Below are 23867 nucleotides of genomic sequence, written 5' to 3'. Positions count from 1 at the left end.
TTGATGTTTTCTTTATCAGCACACTATTTAAATGTTTTTTTTTTTGATTGCATTACTTTGATTTCTTAGTATACCTTTCACTTTAAATATGCGTGACACAAACCTTCTAAATAAGCAGTGTTTTATTGTCATTCATTGAAATCATGGAAAAGGTCTAAGATTTTTCCTGTCTGTTTATTACTATTTAATAAACATTGAAAATAGCTCCATCCTTTCATTAATAACTCCTTGTTTGTTTGACTAAGTGAAATTAAATATATTTAGGGAACAAAATGAGAACAGTTATCCTTCTCTATGTCTGGCATTTAAAGATTAATTATTGTAATTTTTTTTAGAACAATAAGTAATCATATTTAAAATTGTTTTGTCTCTTAAGACAATGTTGGTCAAACACACAAAGGTCCATCCAGTGAGTGGAGAATTTTACAAGCTAATAAGTAACTAATTCTTATTTATCGAATGTATCACAACTTGTATATAGATCAGTGATGCATCATGTTTCAAGTGGCGCATGGAGCCCCAAAATGTCAATTATGAGGCGCATGCAAACTTTGCCGTACTGTTACGTTAAAAAGTATACGCGATTAAATCGATTCATTTCTAAATGTAAGACTATCGCCTGATAACAGCATTTCACTTCAGAAATCCTCTTCTAAACGAATGTGATTGGCCCATCCTTAACAGCGCAGAGAAAAGTAACCAGCACCTCGTGAAAATTCTATGTATGTGCTGCTTCACTATTGGTTTGCATAAATTTGTAAACCCAGCTAAATAATATAACTATGAAACGTTAAAGGCAAATGAATTGAAAATACACCACTGTTACAGTTCAAATAAAAAAGAAGCTATTTCGACTCAACGCCTGGACCACAAGCTCCGCCCATTCAGGCATATGAGTCATAAAAATGTCCATTCTACCCAATTTATTCAATTTCTATGTCAGGTAGTTCAATGCAGATTCACAGAACATCGATACGTCTCGTGGTTTCTCGTCTAGCAGATTTGACCACGCCTTTTATTTACATCTCATGGCGCTGTGTGAGTGAACACGTTGGAGAGGAGGACCACTGAAAAGCCCCTTTGCAATGAGAGTGACAAACGCCATTAATGGATGAATAAACCTATAAATGCAGTATTAATCATATGAATCCGTGTCACCGCTGGGATTATCACGGTGATAATGGCAGCTGTGAGTCTGACGGATCCGCTGTGCAAACCTTGCTCTTACAGCCCACATTTTAAAGGTAATTCCGATCTCTTCAATAATAGTTGCATTTTTATGAAATGATCATCTGAGTGAATATGAACACGTTCATGTTTTATTTTTCGATTATTTACTATTTGCAGTTGAGGTGTGCGTGAGGAAGCCCTTGATGCCCATCCAGCTGAGCAGTGAGCAGGTGGCACTGGAGATGCTGAGTCTCTGCAGCCAGTTGGACTTACTGATCAGAGCTCAGGTCCATCAGGTGAGACACTTGCACTGAGGCTCAGATCTTTGAACACTGAAAGTACTTGTGTGTTTGTCTCATTCAAGTAGCTAATCTGAATTAGCAGTTTCAGGAGCAGCTCAAACAGGACACAATTCTTGAAGAGACTGAGTGTTTTCAAAAACAAGGTAAGCTTAGGACTAAAATAATAATTTTTACTGGAAATCAAAATGGGTAATTGTTATCAAATGTATGTACAACCTCTGAATTTGTGTGTAGGGGCAGAGATAATATATCGGATGAACCAGTGCCTTGAACATCTCAATGAACCGGTGCTTCAGCTTGAGGTAGCTAATCTCACCAATTAACCATTCCTCTTAAACCAGTTAGAATTTTTGGATGATGTGTTTCCATTTATTTCCGTTTCTTTAGGAGTATTTGGATGTTGTAGGATTATCTACTCTATTCCCTCGAGTGGAAGTTTATATGATACATGGCAGCCCTGTTGACATGTTGGAAAGACCACCTTCAGATGGTGAGACCACAGAATGAATGGGAGAATGATAATGGGATACAGTTACATTTATTGGCCAATGGTTGACTCGATGTGGGTAATAATGAATAATAATAATAAACTTTATTTGTATAGCACATTTCAAACAAGAAATGTAGCTCAAACTGCTTTACAAGAAAAAGCATTACAAAAAGCACCAAGTACTTCACATGAAAACATTTAAAAATATCAAAATTAATATAAAATTAAAAATTCACTTTATGATTATAAAAAATAAATTAGTAAACATAAAATGCATAACAGAAATGGAAATAGAAAGCTTCAGAAAAGTAATTTGCTAGTTAAAAGTAAAATAAAAAAAATGCATTAAAAATATTTGGCGAGCTCGCCTCCTTAATACATTTATTCTACATGTATAATATATACATTATATCAAAACAAACAAACAAATGATTAAAAAAGTGCTGGAATCTCACTTATTTGCTCCTAAACAGCATAGCTGATTAATCAGTTTAATTGGGAAATATTTTATCATTCCAGCTTATTTTCCTCATATTGGGAGGCTGAATCAGCTGCTGGTTCTCAGTCAGCAGTTAGATGAAGATGTGAAGCATCTGGGCAGTCATAAGTACATCACACATCAGCTATCAGCAATTTATGTGAGTTTGTTTGACTTGATCCTCATTCAAATCATTTTATCTGTGTGATATGTCCATAAAAAAAGTTTGATTCTGTGTATCATTCAAAGTTGTTTGTTTCTGGTACAGCAAGTCCTAAACTCTCTCAAAGATATTTTGCCATTATCCATCATAAGAAAGGATATTGAGGCTAATTTCAAGCAGCTGAAGATGTCTCTTTCGACAGAGGAAGGGTCCAAGCTGGATCCTCAGTTGCCAGCACATCACGTGAGCTGGTGAGAATGGTTTTAGTTCCATTTGTTAGAATCAGCCAAAAGTAATCCAGCATAATTAATGAAAGCACTCTTCACAGGGTGTCAGAATTAACACAAAACGTGATATCAATGGTACTGTCACTCTCAGAAGAGCTCACCGAAGACCTCAATCCAGTCATGAAATTGGTCTCTAACCTCTCGTAACAGCTAGATCTACAGTGCCTGAAGTGGATGGTGAGAAATTGTCACGGAATGAAGTGATTCCCTTGAAAAAAGTTTTTTTTAAAATTATTTATTCATCTGTACACACCACAGATAAGACTGTGATAATGTGATCCAGATATATTTCAAGACCTTGAAAAATAAAAAGAAACATTAATCTGAGTACTACCACTTATAAATCATTTATTTGAACCATTTTAGATATTTTTTTTGCATTGTTGGCTCATGATTTTTGAGTTTTAATAAATGAAGATGATCATTTCTAAAAAAACTTGTGCAATAATGTATTTTATAATGCATCTGTATACTTGAAGTGACTGTTGCACATGTTCTTTCCATTCTGTACATGATGGTGCTAGCATTTTTCATCAGCATCACACGTGATTACATATCCAAAATAAACTCAAACACGGTAATCAGAAGCGAATACCTTCTAAATTTGTGGATTTATTTTTGTTAATACATTTTAGAATTTATTATAATCAATGATTATATACATTATAATTGTATAATGTTATCACTTTAAACTATTTTCTATACATGTAAAATATTGTATAAATGAACCTTGTTATTCGTAGTAGCAGTATTGCTGGTAAACTGATTTGCTCAAATGATGTAATATACCTCTCATGGACTTACGTCAGACGTACAGTGCGCTCTCGTTGACGTGCGCGCGCCACGCGGCTGTGGTGAACTGGGAGTAGCCAAATATATACGTGCAGTTTACATTAATCCTCTAATCAAGATGGCGGCTGTCACTGGTAAGATTTATTAAGCTACGTTCGCGTTTTTGCATAGTTATCTATATATATATATATATATATAGTCTATATCTTCTATACAAGTCTATAATAAAGCCGAGAGGTCAGCATACACTATATCCAGATTGTCCTTTCTTATTAGTTTAAATAATAAACTCAGTATCATGCGAGCCTTGTTCTTAACCTGACAGTTTTGTTAACGTTTCGAGCCGGTTCAGCCATTCATATGAATGAAACTGCAGGTTCTCATATGTGGCTTTTGTTTCAGAATGGCACAGTAACAGAGAAATGGAAGAATTCTGATTGACACTCGAACTAGCCAATCAGGGTTTTGGTTTTGATTTGTTGACGTGCATCTCAGCCAATGGCATCCAAGATTAGGTCACTTGTCACCTTATGTTTTTGTGTGTGTTACCCGAGTTTATTTTCATGTCTGCATCCAAACTGTACGTTAAACGACGTGAAATGTTAAAAGCGAAATGCTTTTGATTAAAATATTTTGACAAACATTTTGCGCGTTTGCATTTACTATAGTCATACTATACTATGATTTTCTGCATATTGTAAAAATCACGGAAAAACACTGCAACAGGAGCTCTTAAATGTATTGATCTAGTTTCTGTGAATATAATATATTTGAACACAAACAGCTTTGCCAACATTACAACAGTACCTAAGGATGTATTGCTTTGAAATATTGTCTTACAGTAAATTGAAAATAGGAGTAAAATGTTTGACAGCCACTGGGTTAGGCTGCATAGTATGAACACAATATATCCTGCATAGTAAGTAACAAGATACCAAAACCAGTATTTTAGATCTTGTTTGTTCGATGTGAAGTGAACTGGGTAAATAAAATGCGAAGGAGTGTGATCTCTTTCTAGATGCATAGTGTTGCATTTTATTGTAAATTGCATATAACAACTTATTTGTATTTATATTTGATATTTGGTGTCTAACAAATATTAACAGTATTATTGTCAATGATATAGGAACATTGATGTACTTTCGTGATACTCAATTGAATTATCATTAACATTTCTAAAATGTTTTTCTTTTGTTGCAATTCAGATGAGCATCAGTTTCTAGTCCAGCTATGATCTGAGAGGAGATGATAGCGGAGCCAACTTTACTGTCCAGATCGGTGCAAAAGTGAGACACCTGTAAACTGCCTCTGCATTTTCATCATAAAACAGACTCGATACAGTTTTAGATTTTATGCAGGCTTAATATCCCAATTTAATTACATTTTATTATTCAAGGTGTTCTGTGTGCACAGATAAACAACTGCCTGTTCATCCTGTTTTCAGAGAGAACTCAGTAGTTGACGTCTCTTCCTGTGCATCGGTGCATCACGTTTCAAGTGAGAGAAATGAAAACAGACAGAAGACTGTGGTAGGAGCTGCTAAAACCACAATGCTTTTTTAAAAAAAAGAAAAGGAAAAAAAACCTCTAACAATAGGGTTTTACATCTCATATACTTTTATTATAGTACAACTGACTTCTTGTGAGATTTACTGTAAGAACATTTCTAATTTAGAACTATATTTTGTCATGTGCAGAGAGGAAAGAGGAAAGCCCGGGAATGCTCTGAGAATGCCAAAAGAAAGCATTCAAAGAGCAGTAATGGCAGCCTGGGCAGAGCAGAGAACGAACAGCTCAAAAATGGAGACGTGGAAGCCGTCACACTGTTTGAGGTGGTCAGCATGGGCAGGAATGCAATGCAGGTATGTCCAGCATGATCAGCCCTGCTACAGATAACTACTTGGAAGGTCACAAAGTTCTTTTTAGGTCATACTGATGTAAACAGATCTTTGTTATATGGATGTTTGGTTTGTTTTGTGTAAGGCTGTGGTGGATGACTGGATTGACGCTTATACTGGCGACAGAGACTCAGCACTGCTCGATCTCATCAGCTTCTTTATCCAGTGTTCAGGATGCAAAGGCAAGTTTCGTAATGTTTGTACTCTCTTTCACAACAGTGATGACTAATATAAGTAGTTCATTTTCAGTGGTTTGTTTTTGTTTTGTGGCTTGTGTCGTATATTGTAGTTCAGGATGTGAATTCTGTTTGTGCTTTTGTAGGGATGGTTACAGCAGAGATGTTTCAGAGTAAAAAGGGTACCGATGTCATGAGTAAAATGGTGGAGGATTTGGATGAGGTTAGACATCCAGCGTGCTCATCATTGATTACTTTCCCATGTTTCTTGCTCTTACTAATGTGCGTTTTTTAAAATCACAGGACACAGGTTTACAATATAAGAAGTTCCTTGCATTTCCATGGATTTTAACTGTCACGTGGCCTCTTGACATGGTACGGTTCAGGGCACTTCATGTAATTTTGCAAATTATGATCATGTTGTCCTTGGTGCCACATTTGACTTTTTTTTTTTTTGGTGAAATATTATTACAATTTAAGTTGAAACTGTTTTCTAATTTAATGTATTTTAAAACAATTTATTCCTGTGATGCAAAGCTGAATTTTCAGCAGCCATTACTTCAGTCTTCAGTGTCACATGATACTTCAGAAATCATTGTAATATGCTGATTTGGTGCTCAAGAAGAAACATTTGTTATTAATTAATTATCATTGTTGTAAATCATTATGCTGCTTTTTTTTTGTTGAAACCATGATTCATTTTTTTCTGTATTCTTTGAATGAATATAAAGTTCAAAAGAACAGCATTCATTTGAAATAGAAATCTGTTGTAACAATGCATACATCTTTACTGTCACTTTTGATCAATTTAATGTGTCCTTGCTAAATAAAAGTATTAATTTGTTTGAAAAATTTTTTACTGACCCCAAACCTTTGAACAGTAGTGAATAACACAATTTAAAATCCCAACTATTTTTCAATCTTGATCCTCTTTCCATCCTCCTTAGGACAGTGGCGAGTATCCCCTCATCATGTCCGGCCTGTACTGGAAGAGGTTTCGTTCACACTTCTGTGAATTTGTATCGGTGCTAGTGGCCCAGTGTCAGAACTGTGTAATCTTTGACGGCTACCTCTTGAACACACTAATTTCACTGCTGACAGAGCTCTCCGATTCCAGAGTTCGCGCTTTCAGGCACACCTGTACGCTAGCAGGTAAGTTGCCCCGATGATTAATTCCACTTGACCTGAACCACACACACATACAGACATCCCGAAAGCTGATGTTTTGCCGCTGTTGTGTGTGTCTCTGCAGCAGTGAAGCTGCTCAGTGCTTTGGTGAATGTGGCTCTCAACCTCAGTGTCAGTGTCGATAACAGTCAGCGGCTGTACGAGGTCGAGCTAGCCAAGATGGCCAGCAAACGGGCTTCTCCGAGGCTGGACAGGATCCAGAGAAAGATCAGTGAGGTTAGACGGTGACAGCATGTCTGGTTAAAGAGTTAAGCATTTCTATACACAGATCTTTCTGGAGTGTAGTCAGGGTCTAAAACTAACTCGCCAAGTGTGAGTAAAAATTGTCTTTGGCGAGTAAGTATAACTAAAATAATATAATACATGGGTAAATATGATACTCTGACACGCACTGATGTAAGTGACTTCCACAATTCAAACAGGCATAGAAATGTCTACTAAAGGAAATATTTGAGTAAAATTTTTAACAGCCATTTCTCTAGTCTCCACTGTCACATGATCCTTCAAAAAACATTCTAATATGCTGACTTTTTTTGTGTTCAAGAAACATTTCTTATTATTATCAGTGTTGGAAACAGTACTGCTTGATATTTTAAACCAGAAACCATTATGATTTTTTTTTTTCAGGATTCTTTGATGAATAGAATGTTCATAAGAACCTAATTTATTTGAAATAGAAATCTTTATAAATATATTTAATGTCACTTTTGATCAATTTAATTAATCCTTGCAAAAGAAATATAACTGACCACAAAACTTTTGAATGGTGGCGTTGATGTACAGGAAACGGTAAAGTCAGAATAAACAAACTGAATGAATTACTTTCATTCCTCAGATACAGGACAGGAAATGTGAAATTGAGAACATGATGGATGCCGTTTTCAAAGGAGTCTTCCTGAAGAGATACAGGTGATCTTTATTTTAACCTCACTAGCCTTCACTTCCTTGAAAATAAAATAAAATAAAAACTATGTACCATTATAACTGCATTGTGACTTCCAGAGACGTGATTCCTGAAATCAGGGCCATCTGCATGGAGGAACTGACAGTGTGGATGAAGCTGTATAGTTCAGTGTTTCTGAATGACAGCTATCTGAAGTACGTGGGGTGGATGATGCATGACAAGGTGGGTGAGCCAGTAGCCGTGTGTTTAAAGAACAATTTATTTTGAAATGTTTAGACGTTTACCCATGTCAGCTGTTGTTGAGTTGATATTTGACTGCCTGTTTTATTTTTTTAAATAATCTTCTACAGCAACCTGATGTGCGTCTGAAATGTGTGCTGGGACTACAGGCACTTTATCAGGATCAAAGTAGTTCCAAAATGGACCTTTTCACGATACGGTTTAAGGTAATGATTGCTTCCACATTCTCACACTATAGGTGTGTCCCAAATGACACACTATACACTATGTACTATGTTATTGTGTAGTGTATGAATTTTAGAAGGTTATTTTTGCCTCTCCCCTTCCACTACGTTAGGAAAGCTGCGAATGCTGACTGCACAAAGTTTTCCACACTTCCATTTTTTCAGGCAATTAAGTGCATCATCTATGTATTTGAAGTGCACTTGTGTCTTGTTGTAATTTTCATTGTGAACACACTATTTATACCTCAAAATGGCTGCATGAACTGGGATACTCGTCATGTTCCTAGTCAGGCACAACACGACACGTTTCTGCAAAATTTGTCTGTGAACTCTACACAAAAATGCTGTAAACCATGCCACATTCACATCCAATCAGAACATATTTGATGTGGGATATACAGTTGTGTGCATCACAGCTGAATGGCTCAAAGATACTTAAAAATGGATGAAGCTACTTAACATGATGCTACAGAAACCAAGCACCTTACAAAAGTTCCACTTGTTGCCATCACAGGTGATTAGAATAAAATTTCAAATTTTCATGACTACTATGTCTATCACATACCCAGTTAGGACATAGTGAAGTTTTAAGCTCAAAATGTACCTGAGAGTAACTGCTGTAGAAAAATAAACTTCTTTATGGAGAGTTGTTTACTGGCTGTAAGTTTGTCCTTACGGTCTTGCTGTTGTGCCCAAACTTCTCAAATGGACACGGTCCGTAAACTTCTTTGTCAGTTTTTAAGTTAAGGTCCAGTAAAGCTGCAGTGGGACAGCAGGAGGGCATGATTGCTGATTGACAGTCTGGAAAGCCCCTCAGGTTTTGCCTTGGGCTCACTGGCCTGATAGCTTCCCACAGGACCCCACCCTCACCGTACCCTCACTAACGGCAGCGAGCACATTAGCACAACCATGATTTAAAGAGCTGTTTAAGTGTGCCGTGGGTCTTTAACTCAAGTCCTATTGTAGGTTTTCGAGATACGATTGCTCTCATAGCGGGTACTTAAAGTGTTTACATGAGCGATTGAATGCTGTTTCTGTAATAGGAGAGGATGATCTCCATGACTCTGGATAAAGACCATGAAGTGGCCATACAGGCCATGAGATTGCTCATGGTCATCTCTCAGTAAGTATCTCCCCTTGCTCCTCATGCGGACTATTTCTCATAGAGTTTGATCATCTATACTTTGACTTCTCCTCTGTGAAGCGTATGCTGGGCTGTTCCTCATGTAATTGTTGAAATTGTTCCCTTTTTATGTCAGATCCTGTGAGGATTTTCTGAGTCCTGATGACCACAAGAATGTCTTCCAATTTGTGTACTGCTCCCACAGACCTCTAGCTACCACTGCGGGTGAATTCCTCTATAACAGGTCTGTGTTCATTGTCATTCTACAAAACCTACCCCTTTTGTGTGACACATGTACATATATGTACATGATAGCTGTAAGTAATTTGCTTACTTTAATTGATTTGCTGTAATTGTGTCATTTCTCTGCTCTTAGGCTGCTCAGTAACCATGAATTATCAAAGCCCAGAGATGGAGCCTCTGATCAGGAGAGGCACAGAGAGTTAGTCTTAGCTAGAGTCCGAGCCCTGATCCATTTCCAGACCGAGAATGAGGTACGTTAACTCAAAGTGTGCCATGCTTAAAAATAAGATTATAAGTACATGTGCTCTAAGATCTGGTGGTTGTGCAGGCAAACCTGCATTTAAATTTTAAATACAACTGTAAAAAATAAAATAAAATAAAATATATTTTTCTGTCATAGCTGCATCAGCATGTGCTGTACCTCGTGGATAGTCTGTGGGACAGTGCAGGGGCTCTGCTGAAGGATTGGACCGGTCTTACCTCACTGCTCTTACCTCACACGTCCTGTCAGGAACAAGGCTAGTACTTTAGTACACACTACAGTATACACTCCAGTATGCTTCTTTATTGTAATGCTGCATTATCAGTAGCTTTTATTACACCGAAGCAGAGATTTCCATCTTTTAACAAATATTTACAAGTGTATATAATAAGTTGAATATTCAAATAACGTCTGTAGTTTTGACTAATGTTTTAATGATTACTAAAAATAGAAATAAAAAGGACTGATTTCTATCCAGCATTATCTCCTCTATTTGAAACTCCACTGTGAGAGAGCAAACTGACATCTTATTTGTGCTGTGCAACATGCTTTAACTACAGCTCTGAGCATAGCTGAGGAGGCCTTTGTGATTGAGCTCATATTGGCATCAGTGAGGCAGGCTGCAGAGGGCCCTCCTTTGTCAGGGAGAGGAGCAGGTAAAAAGGTAAGACTTCCTGTTGCATTTTTCATTAGATGGTGCTCTGATCTAACAGGGCTGTCAGATATATTTCACTTTTTTATGTTTATACTCCAGCTGTTCACTTTCTTACAGACACATCCAGCACATTGTGGAACTGTTACTTGTTGCTAGTTACATATCTATGTTTATTTAGGTGGTAAATTCTAAAGAGAAAAAGTTACAAATTGATGACTGCACAAAACTCACTGAACAGTTCATTAAAGTGCTGCCTGAGCTGTTATCCAAGGTAAAAGAAAAAACACTGCACTGTTCATTTTTACCATAACTGCTTCTTCATAAATGAACTTGATGTCTAATCTCATCCTCTAGTACTCAGAGGATGCTGAAAAACTCACCTCCCTTCTAAAAATACCTCAGTATTTCCAAACAGACACCTGTGATCATGAAAACTCACTGGTGAGTGTTTGTGAGTCATCTGATGCACTAATGACTTCACTGTGATTTTTATGTATATGTGTATGATTTGGTGCTCAAGAAAAATCACACATTTTTCAGGATTCTTTGATGAATAGAAATTTCAATAGAACAATAGAATTTGCAATAGAAATATTTTGTAACATTATGTCTTTACCGTCGCTTTTGATCAATTTAATGTATCCTTGCTAAATAAAAGTATTAATTACTTTAAAAAAATGACCTCAAACTTCTGAACGGTAGTCTATGTATTATTTGGTAGAGTTTTCTAGAGCAATCCGTGTCTGGTTTTTACATAGCCTATATTTGTGTTTTGGTGTAGTGTGCTCAGGCATTGCTGGCTGAGCTGGAGGCTGCGGTGGACAGACACACACATGCTGGACTGCTGGAGGCGGCTGCTCGTTCTTACCAGAGCCTCTGTGCTCAGGATTTGCCCTGGCACTCTCTGGCCCGGCCCAGCTTTGACCGGTTCATCAAGCACTGGACAGACACACTGGAAACACGGTTAGGAGAATCACTGAGTGTGAGTACAGTAATGGATCACTAAAAACTCTAGATGTTCTTTTACAAGCTTGTACCAGATACATACATGCATTTTAAATGGATCTTGACATCAATAAAGAATAAGTTGATTCATGACAGATTTATGACTGTATCTTTTACACAGCAGAATGGACTCTAATTAAAGGTTCTTCCTTTCATGTACAGGATGGTTGTTTCACTGCAAACGAGGACAGCACTTTGGAAATTCTGTCCACACTGAAGAAACTTAATGCTTTCAATATGTAAGCAGTTTCTAGTTTATTCTATCCACATACACTCTGCAGTATTTGCGATAAGCACATTTCTTTGACCAATTTAATTATCAATCTGTGTTTTACATCCCTGCTGACAAAGCTATGTTTTAAGAATGTTTTCATAGCTTTCGCATTAGGTTGTGAAAATATTATTTCTGAAAGTTCTACAAACATTCAAAAAGTAATTATTTTTCAAGAAAATTTTTCTTTGGTTATATGAACATTCTGGAAATGTTACCAAGATAGTGATACAGATGCTTTTAATTACACCATTAACAACTACTTGTTCAGTTAGCATCTGTACACAAAAAAAAAAAAAACGGTTTATGTCTTAATGTGTCATTCTGTGTCATTTTGTCTGATGCCATTCAAGTGTATTATTATCTGTTTAGTGCTCAGGATCTGTCTAAATGGAGCCTGTATGAGCTGGGGACCAGACTCCTGGACGTAGAGATAAAACATGGTGGTCTTCCCATGGAGGTAGCATTTTTAGCCTTGCACCGTACCCTCTACTCTTTTTTTTTTTTTTTTCCCTTCAACAGGGTTTGCCTCTCTAATCTGTATTTCTTGTAGGTGACAGTTGAGGCTCTGCGCTTCATGTGTAACTGCGTCCTTTGGAAGCTCAACACCTTTGGAGAAGGTGTGACCTCCAGGGTGAGCCATCTACCTTTCTCTTCCACTCTGATTGCGACTGCTGTCATAAATGGCTGAGATCATGCTTAGAATGGTAATATCTACAAGCACAGACGTAAGGCCAGAGTTTTCCCTTGGGTGATTAATTAAACGTTTTTAGGCATGCAAGACTCTCTGTCTACAGAGGTGCCATATGATCCATCACAAAGAGCTGTGTCCTTTAAACCTGCCACATTGCATTTCAAATATCAACACAGAGACTCTAGGGTTATGTCCAGCGGATTTTAATAAGTGATAGAAAGCGATTGATCGTGAATCTTCAGGAAAAGTCAGTGCTGGTGATGGATTGTAGGGGGCTTAATGGTTGCGCTCTCGTGTGGACGGTTCACCGCTAATAGCTGGGCTTCTTATTAGGCCTGTGTTTCCATGCAGTGCACGGGGTAATCATATCTCCCCACCTCTAACCTTTATGCGGTGAAATATTGGTGGCCATTAAGACTGCTGTAGGTAAGATTCGCTCAGTGCTGGCTCAGAAATGGCCGCTTTCTCCTCTGGCCTCGTCATCAATAACTGACAGCGCAGGCGGCAATTTTTGGCCCAGGCAGCAGCTCGGCTCAATCTGCAATTCTAATGTGAATGGCGACCCGAGGTGAGGGGGGAAAAAAGACGTGTTCAGCATAAAATTGGGATGTATGTCCGATTCAAAAGAGTCATTTAGCTGAATTGACATTGCGACTACGTGGGATGGAGGAACCGATCTGGCACGTCCACCCCAGAGCTTCACATGCATGTAATTATGAAAGAATATTTTACACAAGAGACCGGCGGCACTTCTCACAATGACGCTTTCATCAGTCTACATCAGTTAGAGCCCTGCTGCAGTCATCTTTCTGTTGCTGTTATTTTGCTGTTATACTCTTTCTATTCCTCATATGACTTTTCCCCAAAGTGTCAAAGCTCTGTGTACTTTCTCAGTCAGTATGGTCATATGCATACGTAATAATTAAATAAATTGAGCAAAATGCTCAGTACAACTACAAATGTAGTATAAATCCAAAGCTGCATAGGAAAATAATTGTCATCGTTATGGATGTGTCTGTTTGTGTGTGGTTTTAGGAATCCGCCCTCCAGCAGAGAAGCCAGCTACGTGCCTTCTGTGAGAAATGTTACCGCTGTCTCTCGCACGCTGAGCAGCTTGTACGAGAGCAAGTGAGCATCACGTTTCTCTCTCTGTTCACAGCATACCACTTGATTCAGCCCTTTCTTCAAAGTGGATTATTCCAAGCACATCAGAGCGTATTGTCTGTGCGTTAAGCTGTAGCATGTGTGCCAGTGGGCCGATGCGCTGGCATTGTTTGAATCCTGTTTGGTTTGACTTGAATTTCTCGTGGAGTGCCCTTGGCACCTGCGTTGTGTTTTAATGAATCCTCACTCCATGCCAAGGCACGCTGACAGCAGAAAAACACACTAATTGAAACTAAAACAAATGGAAGTTCCGGACAATCTTTGTTTATTTCAAGACCGCTTTGAATTGTCCATGTTCTCAGTGAATTGATTTGATATATTTTGAGGGCTGCAATTTTAATAAAGTTAATTACATCATTGAATTATGTCAACGAATCAATCAAATTAATTGTAACAGACGATTAAAGCACTAAGTAAAAAAAAACAAAAAAAGAGCTTCAGCTGTTGCATTGCATCTTTTTCTTTTTTTAGCACCTTCAGCCATGAGTTTTCGATTAATTGTTTATTTCAGTTTTATTTATATAATTAATTACACTTCACATATTTTATATTTGTAATGTAATGGAAACACAAAATAATTTAGTACATTGATACACTCTTTTGGAGAAAGATATAATTAGATTGATTAGGTTAGTAGATTTTAGATAAGAATTTAGTGTTATATTGTCTACTTTATATCATCTGTTGATCAGGCACTGTCTGTTTTATGTTGTTTTTCACAAAGGCCTTCATATGTCTGAGTGATGTTCTCATAGCTCATAATTACCAGCTTCAGATGTGGGATTCGTCTGCAGGCACTCCAGTGCTGTACACCCCTGATCCCAAACTCCAGAAAGCTCTTCTTTCCTTCGTCGTGGAGCATGTCTTCACCAGCCCTGAACAGGACACCCACAGTAGTAAAGGTGTTTTTCTCTTTTCATTTCAGAAAATCTTAAGGGTTCATGTTTGGCCTGTGGGCTGCCATGTGGGCGGCCTCAACAGATCCAGTGTTAGCTAAGTGTTTAGAGTTGTTGCCCTTTAGATCAATTTGTTTTTGTATGTTCTTGAGATTTAACTGAGGTGTCTTTGAAAAGTGCATAAAACAAAAGAACTTTCATGTTGTTGAAACTCAATGATGCAATTAACATTGGATGTGCACATAGGATGCTTTTAAGGGAGGGCCCAAAATGAGGATAAAAAGCTGTGGTGAATTAATGAAATGGTGAAATTGATGAAGTGCTTCCCAGTTGACTGATAACTTGATGAGCAGTTTGCAGTTCAAATCAAACTATCTACTAAAGAAAACATCTGATGCAATTTTTTTTCGTGGAAAATGTACTATTACGAGATTATCTGGAATACCTAAGGGTATCATAAAATTCTGCCACTAAAATTCACAGGGCCTGGGACAAACTTTTTATGTGTGGGTGTGGGCTCCCCCTCCCCTGGGCCCAATTAAACCACAGAGACGAAAGCATGAGGAACAAAATCACAACGGCTCTTGATGCTTTTGTGACAGACGCAGTTTCCCTGAGAGACAGAGGTTGTCTCATTCTATATGTGATGCTGTGAGTGACACAGTGACATGTGCTGTTTGTCAGAAATATGCAAGGAAAAACAGCTACATAATTCCTATCTTATAGAGGTAAATAGTTTTTTTAAATTAAAAAAAAGAAGCTAAATCTGTCTATATATGAGTGTGTATATACACATATAATGTTAATAACATTGAGAAATGATTTTTTGAGGACCAAATCAGCATATTAAAATAATTTCTCAAGGATCATGCAACACTGAAGACTGAAGTAATGGCTGATGAAAATTCCGGAATGCATGACATTTTTAAATATATTCAAAAATATAATAGTTATTTCACAAATAATAATATAATATTTAATTTACTTGTGCAGTATTTTTTAAACTGCATTTTTGATCACATACATGCAAATACATAAGACACTTTAAAAAAAAACTAAATCTTTCCAACCACACACACACACACACAATACATTTAACACCTTTGTATTATATATACAATACTAAGGTGTCTTGATGGATAAGAATAGTCTCAATTTCACCAGCAGATGGCAGTCTGCCTCTACACCTGCCTATGTTAGGCACAAAATAATCACATAAACAAACACAATCAGCCTCATTCTCCTTCTATTATTGAAAAGCACTGTAGCAGAACACAGTATTTGTTTGGGGTTAGTTAATCTAATTGCACCCCCACCTTCTCACTGACCTATCAAACATGCCATTGAATCAAGGAGTGAAAGTCTAACAGATAATGCATTATGATAATAATCCCTTATGATGTTATTAGGTGAGATCGTACAGAAGTTGCACTTGTAAATGAACAGGTACTTAGATCAACACAGAGCCCTGTGGAATTATATTTAGAAGCCCACACAAAAGCCAAGAAGCTTTGGTAGGCATATATCTAAAATGACTACATATGCTGAAAAATCAATATTAGCTTTACTAAACTAGTTTTTTTGTGTTGTTTTTGGCCTTGTGTTGTTTTAAGACAAACACAAGCAGCCTATGAGATAACATCAGATTTTGGGGTATTTGATTCGAAATCAAGTGTGACTGAAGCAAATCGTATCAATTCTATAAATATTTCAGAGTCGTCGATTCGTGCTGACACAAATTCCTTACCTCTTGAAAAATGCAATATAAGCATTTGCTGGTAACATGTAATAAAAAGCAATTTAGTTATTGGATTTTCTTCACGTCACTAATGCTGTTATGAAACCTCTCTATTAAGTGATGGCTTCAGGACCAGGCAGGACGGCGACAGACACATTCTGTTTCCAGAGCAGAAAATGTTGTTAACTTTAGCTCACCTCAGGAAAGCATTTCATTTATAAGATTTGAGTATCATAATTATACGGCTCTCTTATTGAATCTCAACCCCTCTGTTTCAACCTGTCTCTCTCTCTGTGTGTCTGTCTGCGTGCAGTTCAAATCAAACTATCTACTAAAAAAAACATCTGATGCAATTTTTTTTCGTGGAAAATGTACTATTACGAGATTATCTGGAATACCTAAGGGTATCATAAATTTCTGCCACTAAAATTCACAGGGCCTGGGACAAACTTTTTATGTGTGGGTGTGGGCTCCCCCTCCCCTGGGCCCAATTAAACCACAGAGACGAAAGCATGAGGAACAAAATCACAACGGCTCTTGATGCTTTTGTGACAGACGCAGTTTCCCTGAGAGACAGAGGTTGTCTCATTCTATATGTGATGCTGTGAGTGACACAGTGACATGTGCTGTTTGTCAGAAATATGCAAGGAAAAACAGCTACATAATTCCTATCTTATAGAGGTAAATAGTTTTTTTAAATTAAAAAAAAGAAGCTAAATCTGTCTATATATGAGTGTGTATATACACATATAATGTTAATAACATTGAGAAATGATTTTTTGAGGACCAAATCAGCATATTAAAATAATTTCTCAAGGATCATGCAACACTGAAGACTGAAGTAATGGCTGATGAAAATTCCGGAATGCATGACATTTTTAAATATATTCAAAAATATAATAGTTATTTCACAAATAATAATATAATATTTAATTTACTTGTGCAGTATTTTTTAAACTGCATTTTTGATCACATACATGCAAATACATAAGACACTTAAAAAAAAAACTAAATCTTTCCAACCACACACACACACACACAATACATTTAACACCTTTGTATTATATATACAATACTAAGGTGTCTTGATGGATAAGAATAGTCTCAATTTCACCAGCAGATGGCAGTCTGCCTCTACCCCTGCCTATGTTAGGCACAAAATAATCACATAAACAAACACAATCAGCCTCATTCTCCTTCTATTATTGAAAAGCACTGTAGCAGAACACAGTATTTGTTTGGGGTTAGTTAATCTAATTGCACCCCCACCTTCTCACTGACCTATCAAACATGCCATTGAATCAAGGAGTGAAAGTCTAACAGATAATGCATTATGATAATAATCCCTTATGATGTTATTAGGTGAGATTGTACAGAAGTTGCACTTGTAAATGAACAGGTACTTAGATCAACACAGAGCCCTGTGGAATTATATTTAGAAGCCCACACAAAAGCCAAGAAGCTTTGGTAGGCATATATCTAAAATGACTACATATGCTGAAAAATCAATATTAGCTTTACTAAACTAGTTTTTTTTGTGTTGTTTTTGGCCTTGTGTTGCTTTAAGACAAACACAAGCAGCCTATGAGATAACATCAGATTTTGGGGTATTTGATTCGAAATCAAGTGTGACTGAAGCAAATCGTATCAATTCTATAAATATTTCAGAGTCGTCGATTCGTGCTGACACAAATTCCTTACCTCTTGAAAAATGCAATATAAGCATTTGCTGGTAACATGTAATAAAAAGCAATTTAGTTATTGGATTTTCTTCACGTCACTAATGCTGTTATGAAACCTCTCTATTAAGTGATGGCTTCAGGACCAGGCAGGACGGCGACAGACACATTCTGTTTCCAGAGCAGAAAATGTTGTTAACTTTAGCTCACCTCAGGAAAGCATTTCATTTATAAGATTTGAGTATCATAATTATACGGCTCTCTTATTGAATCTCAACCCCTCTGTTTCAACCTGTCTCTCTCTCTGTGTGTCTGTCTGCGCAGTCAGTGAGAGTGAGTGTGGAGACGGACGGCTGGAAGACTTGCACCGGCGGAGAAATCTTCTGGCGGCGTACTGCAAGCTGATAGTGCACAGTGTGCTGGAGATGAGCATGGCTGCTGAGGTTTTCAAGCAGTACGTGAAGGTATGACACTTCACTCAGGTTTTCATTTTATACTTAATCCGTGGTTTGTTTCTCAATATAAGTTCTACAGATAGTTTGGTGGAATAGCACCACAACATGCATTCAACAGGAAATAGCAGCGTTCACAGCAAATATTACTTTTTTTCAAACTTCTAATATTCTAGTTAAAAAATACATATACACGTATATGAAACAGTATTACATTTATAAGTAGTGTTAAAAAAATGTAATTAAAAAATCTATTTAGCATACTGTTTAATATTAGTAATAGTATTAGATAGAGGTGGTCTGTTCATTTGGCTCCTCTTTTCATAACTGGAGCTCTTAAGCTTTGAATTTACGATAGGTGGGATTTACAGTGCGTGTGTTTGTGTATTTGTGTGTGTGTTTGACATGCTTGACATGTTTGGAATGGACGCTTAGCTCGGCCAGCACAACATTCTCTGATGAGGCCTTCGAAGGGAAAACTACACACACACACACACACGCTCACTCTGAATGCCATCATTTTGAACGACAGCTTTCAAAGTTGAGGCAAATGATGTAAAGTTGGCAAGCGCCGCAGACCCTTCATTTGAACAGCTTCCTCCCGGTAACAAGTGGTCACTTCTCTGTACGACAGTGGCACATTTCTTGACCGCTTAGAGCGAGTATGTATTAGAATACGTATTAAAGCAAATAGATGGTAATAAATGAAGGTTGTTGTTTGGCAATAGGTGGGTCAGTGGCTGAGGGTGGTTAATGCAGACCCTCACCTCTACAGTGTTTGGGTTTAATAAACAGCATACTGCATTAACTGGCAGAAGTCTCAAAGCCACTCAGTGTGAGAGTGGATTTGTGTGAACCAGCTGAGTTTTCAGCAACAGAGATATGTCGGAAATCTTACTTTCTGAGAGAAACCCCCACCATCAGAGCCGGCACATATACAGTGGGTACGGAAAGTATTCAGACCCCTTTAAAATTTTCACTCTTTGTTATATTGCAGCCATTTGCTAAAATCATTTAAGTTAATTTTTTTTCCTCATTAATGTACACACAGCACCCCATATTGACAGAAAAACACAGAATTGTTGACATTTTTGCAGATTTATTAAAAAAGAAAAACTGAAATATCACATGGTCCTAAGTATTCAGACCCTTTGCTGTGACACTCATATATTTAACTCAGGTGCTGTCCATTTCTTCTGATCATCCTTGAGATGGTTCTACACCTTCATTTGAGTCCAGCTGTGTTTGATTATACTGATTGGACTTGATTAGGAAAGCCACACACCTGTCTATATAAGACCTTACAGCTCACAGTGCATGTCAGAGCAAATGAGAATCATGAGGTCAAAGGAACTGCCTGAAGAGCTCAGAGACAGAATTGTGGCAAAGCACAGATCTGGCCAAGGTTACAAAAAAAATTCTGCTGCACTTAAGGTTCCCAAGAGCACAGTGGCCTCCATTCCTTAAATGGAAGACGTTTGGGACGACCAGAACCCTTCCTAGAGCTGGCCGTCCGGCCAAACTGAGCTATCAGGGGACAAGAGCCTTGGTGAGAGAGGTAAAGAAGAACCCAAAGATCACTGTGGCTCAGCTCCAGAGATGCAGTCGGGAGATGGGAGAAAGTTGTAGAAAGTCAACCACCACTGCAGCCCTCCACCAGTCGGGGCTCTATGGCAGAGTGGCCCGACGGAAGCCTCTCCTCAGTGCAAGACACATGAAAAAACACCTGAAGGACTCCAAGATAGTGAGAAATAAGATTCTCTGGTCTGATGAGAACTTTTTGGCCTTAATTCTAAGCGGTATGTATGGAGAAAACCAGGCACTGCTCATCACCTGTCCAATACAGTCCCAACAGTGAAGCATGGTGGTGGCAGCATCATGCTGTGGGGGTGTTTTTCAGCTGCAGGGACAGGACGACTGGTTGCAATCAAGGGAAAGATGAATGCGGCCAAGCACAGGGATATCCTGGACGAAAACCTTCTCCAGAGTGCTCAGGACCTCAGACTGGGCCAAAGGTTTACCTTCCAACAAGACAATGACCCTAAGCACACAGCTAAAATAACGAAGGAGTGGCTTCACAACAACTCTGTGACTGTTCTTGAATGGCCCAGCCAGAGCCCTGACTTAAACCCAATTGAGCATCTCTGGAGAGACCTAAAAATGGCTGTCCACCAACGTTTACTATCCAACCTGACAGAACTGGAGAGGCTCTGCAAGGAGGAATGGCAGAGGATTCCCAAATCCAGGTGTGAAAAACTTGTTGCCTCTTTCCCAAAAAGACTCATGGCTGTATTCGATCAAAAGGGTGCTTCTACTAAATACTGAGCAAAGGGTCTGAATACTTAGGACCATGTGATATTTCAGTTTTTCTTTTTTAATAAATCTGCAAAAATGTCAACAATTCTGTGTTTTTCTGTCAATATGGGGTGCTGTGTGTACATTAATGAGGAAAAAAAAATAACTTAAATGATTTTAGCAAATGGCTGCAATATAACAAAGAGTGAAAAATTTAAGGGGGTCTGAATACTTTCCGTACCCACTGTATGTGACCCTGGACCACAAAACCTTAAATGTCAATTTTTCAAAATTGAGATGTATACATCTAAAAGCTGAATAAATAAGCTTTCCATTGATGTATGGTTTGTTAGGATAGGACAATATTAGGCAGAGATACAACTATTTGAAAATCTGGAATCTGAGGGTGCAAAAAAATCTAAATCTTGAGAAAATCGCCTTTAAAGTTATCCAAATGAAGTTCTTAGCAATGCATATTACTAATCAAAAATGACGTTTTTATATATTTACGGTAGGAAATGTAAAAAATATCTTCATGGAACATGATCTTTACATGATTTTTGTCATAAAAGGAAAATCTATAATTTTGACCCATACAATGTATTTTTGGCTATTGCTACAAACCCAGCGACTTAAGACTGGTTTTGTGGTCCAGGGTAAAATATGCAGCTCAAGCTTTATCATTAAGTATAATATTTAACTATCATTAAAGCACCGTTTACATGTACAAACTGCATACTTTCTTCACAAAAAAAATTAAATAGTAATTGACAGTATAAAAACATATTTAAAACATACATTTACTGATACTTTAGTATGATTTGATTTTAATGTTTAAATATTTAATCAATAATGCAAGGTAAATATGTTCCAGAAGCCAAAACATGGAAACTGTGTAAACATTGTCTTGTCATACACTACTGTTCAAAAGGTTGGGGTGATTAAATGTTTTTTTGGGGGGGGGGGTTAAATGTTTTTTTCTAATTAATGTGTTATAAAAAAACACATTAATTAGAAGTGACAGTATAGACGTTTATAATGTTACAAAAATATATTTTAAATAAATACTGTTCTGTAGACCTTTCATCAAAGAATCATGAAAAATTTGAAATTTCAGCTTTGCAAAATTCTGCTTTTGTATCACAGGAAAAAAATTACATAGTAAAATATATAAAAATATAAAAATTGTTTTAAATTTTAATAATATTGTACAATATTAGTGTTTTTACTGTATTTTTGATCAAAATAAATGCAGCATTGGTGAGCGAGTATAAGAGACTTCTTTTACAAACATTTAATAATCTTACCCACTCCAAAGTTATGAATGGTAAGTGTATATATATATATATATATATAAACTAAAATCCTAAAATCAGAGGAGATGATTCTCAGCAGGATCATTTGGACAACTAAATATCTTAACTCTTTATAAAGTGTTATATTAGCGAAGTTCTTTTAAAGAAGAATTCTTTAAAAAGTAATTTCTTTAACAAAAATGCAAGCGTGATGCTGCATTGCTGTCAGTTATCTGTGATAATTGACTTCACAAAATGGTTTTGACCTTGATTATTCTTCTAATAATGAAGTCATGAAGTGAAGTATGATACATTGTATGATATATGTATGGTATTTTGGTATGTTTGAGCATAATTGTCACCATATTAGAAGTTCAAAAAACAACAACAAAAAAAATCTTAAACCTCTCATGACTAATAGGCTACACTTCCAGAGTCTTATCCTGAGGGCCAGACAGACTTATGGGTAACGTGCTTTCAGTATGCCACAGGCTTGCATTCCTAGGCGTGAAGCCATATGGCAGACATGGAGCCTGTATCGCTCACTGCTGTCACATCTCCCCTGCAGTACTACAATGACTTCGGCGACATCATCAAAGAGACCCTGAACAGGACACGGCAGATGGACAAGATGGAAAGCGCACGCACGCTGGTGCAGTGCCTTCAGCAGGTATGGATGCTGCAGTCCTTCACCGGCGCTCTCTCTCATGTGACGTGCCTCTGCATAGCACATCTGCTCAGCCGGTTGTCCCAGGCCCCTGTGCTCTCTGCTCTCTGATGGGCCCCTGCAGCTGTCGACACCTCAGAGACACAATGAATCCACTCTCCTGCCATCACATCATGCTCAGTGGGGGAACGTTCTAGCAGCTCTTTCACTACTTGGATAGCTTAATGGTAGATCCTGTGCTTAGGAACGACATGGAAGCATTGCTCACACACATATAAACAATATAAAATATATATATATATTAGAACAAAGCAAAGTCTAAAGAGCTGTTGTATGAATTCATGTATGTATGAATGAGCAATGCTTCCATTAATATATTTAAAGGGGTCATATGATGTGATTTCAATTTTACCTTTCTCTTTAAAGTGTTACAAGCTCTTGGTGCACAAAGAAGATCTGTAAAGTTGCAAAGACTAAAGTCTCAAATCCAAAGAGATATTCTTTATAAAAGTTAAGAGTCAACCACGCCTACCTAAAACGACTCGTTCTAACACGCCTCCACATGTCTACGTCACAATGTGGGAAGATTTGCATAACGCCGCCCAAATGTTGACGCAAAGAAAGAAGGTGTAACTTTTATTCTCGCTGTAGTATTGTTGCTGCCGCCATTGTTGCCGCCGCCATCGCCGGATCGGCTTTCACCGTGGACGAAGCAGAGTCCAGCCCGGGGGTCGTCACATGTGGTTGCCGCGAGGACACGACTAGAAATCAGTGGTTAAGTTGTATTTACAACACTGTTCCAGAACAGTTCAACCCAAATATTCAGATGTGTCCAGCGCATTTTATGGAGGACGGTTTCCTGATCCTGGTAGAGTAGACTACAATGCCGGCTGTTCTGACTGACAGACTGTTTTTTATATATAAAGAATTTGCCACTGAAGATTCAAATGCGAGTTTTGAGCAGTGTAGAGTAGCGCTGCTTGTTTGTCATTTCTGCAATCACAAATGCAGACATGGTTTTATGTTTACGCGGCACAATGCAATGCGTAAAAAGACAGTATAAGTCATTATAATCCGTAATTATGTCCCCACTGGATGCAACAAATGCCTCGTTTAT

The 23867-nt window shown here is 37.6% G+C and overlaps 2 protein-coding genes across 6 annotated transcripts in view; both read left to right on the top strand.

Moving 5' to 3' along the window:
• The window catches only part of LOC107597587 (uncharacterized), a 3642-nt gene extending 422 nt beyond the window's left edge, over window positions 1–3220 (top strand). Inside the window, exons 1-9 of one of the 4 annotated variants that reach the window (XM_016288729.1) lie at window positions 961–1244; window positions 1348–1466; window positions 1555–1615; window positions 1707–1774; window positions 1860–1962; window positions 2482–2600; window positions 2709–2854; window positions 2932–3067; window positions 3149–3219. In XM_016288729.1, the coding sequence (XP_016144215.1) occupies window positions 1181–1244; window positions 1348–1466; window positions 1555–1615; window positions 1707–1774; window positions 1860–1962; window positions 2482–2600; window positions 2709–2854; window positions 2932–3037 (786 nt within the window). In that variant the 5' untranslated portion in view covers window positions 961–1180 and the 3' untranslated portion in view covers window positions 3038–3067; window positions 3149–3219. Of the gene's footprint in view, window positions 1–960; window positions 1245–1347; window positions 1467–1554; window positions 1616–1706; window positions 1775–1859; window positions 1963–2481; window positions 2601–2708; window positions 2855–2931 lie in introns of those variants that run through there. The other 3 variants (XM_016288731.1, XM_016288728.1, XM_016288730.1) reach the window with 3 other exon arrangements.
• Window positions 3221–3727: 507 nt separating this feature from the next.
• Window positions 3728–23867, top strand: part of LOC107597498 (cohesin subunit SA-2) — a 28175-nt gene continuing 8035 nt past the window's right edge. The window contains exons 1-27 of one of the 2 annotated variants that reach the window (XM_016288584.1): window positions 3728–3816; window positions 4888–4968; window positions 5127–5211; window positions 5379–5543; window positions 5665–5761; window positions 5902–5978; window positions 6059–6130; window positions 6703–6907; window positions 7008–7159; window positions 7779–7852; window positions 7946–8069; window positions 8198–8293; window positions 9355–9434; window positions 9571–9678; window positions 9811–9928; window positions 10078–10195; window positions 10500–10603; window positions 10773–10865; window positions 10949–11035; window positions 11376–11576; window positions 11762–11838; window positions 12243–12330; window positions 12424–12504; window positions 13600–13692; window positions 14453–14630; window positions 18366–18505; window positions 22652–22753. In XM_016288584.1, the coding sequence (XP_016144070.1) occupies window positions 4928–4968; window positions 5127–5211; window positions 5379–5543; window positions 5665–5761; window positions 5902–5978; window positions 6059–6130; window positions 6703–6907; window positions 7008–7159; window positions 7779–7852; window positions 7946–8069; window positions 8198–8293; window positions 9355–9434; window positions 9571–9678; window positions 9811–9928; window positions 10078–10195; window positions 10500–10603; window positions 10773–10865; window positions 10949–11035; window positions 11376–11576; window positions 11762–11838; window positions 12243–12330; window positions 12424–12504; window positions 13600–13692; window positions 14453–14630; window positions 18366–18505; window positions 22652–22753 (2856 nt within the window). In that variant the 5' untranslated portion in view covers window positions 3728–3816; window positions 4888–4927. The remainder of the gene's footprint in view (window positions 3817–4887; window positions 4969–5126; window positions 5212–5378; window positions 5544–5664; window positions 5762–5901; window positions 5979–6058; window positions 6131–6702; window positions 6908–7007; window positions 7160–7778; window positions 7853–7945; window positions 8070–8197; window positions 8294–9354; window positions 9435–9570; window positions 9679–9810; window positions 9929–10077; window positions 10196–10499; window positions 10604–10772; window positions 10866–10948; window positions 11036–11375; window positions 11577–11761; window positions 11839–12242; window positions 12331–12423; window positions 12505–13599; window positions 13693–14452; window positions 14631–18365; window positions 18506–22651; window positions 22754–23867) is intronic. The other variant, XM_016288585.1, reaches the window with a different exon arrangement.

This window comes from Sinocyclocheilus grahami, unplaced genomic scaffold, assembly GCF_001515645.1.
Source record: "Sinocyclocheilus grahami isolate Dianchi unplaced genomic scaffold, SAMN03320097.WGS_v1.1 scaffold233.1, whole genome shotgun sequence".
NCBI classification, from domain to species: Eukaryota; Metazoa; Chordata; class Actinopteri; order Cypriniformes; family Cyprinidae; genus Sinocyclocheilus; species Sinocyclocheilus grahami.
The sequence above is the reverse complement of the archived record's forward strand: the minus strand, read 5'-3'. Positions and strand labels throughout refer to the sequence as shown.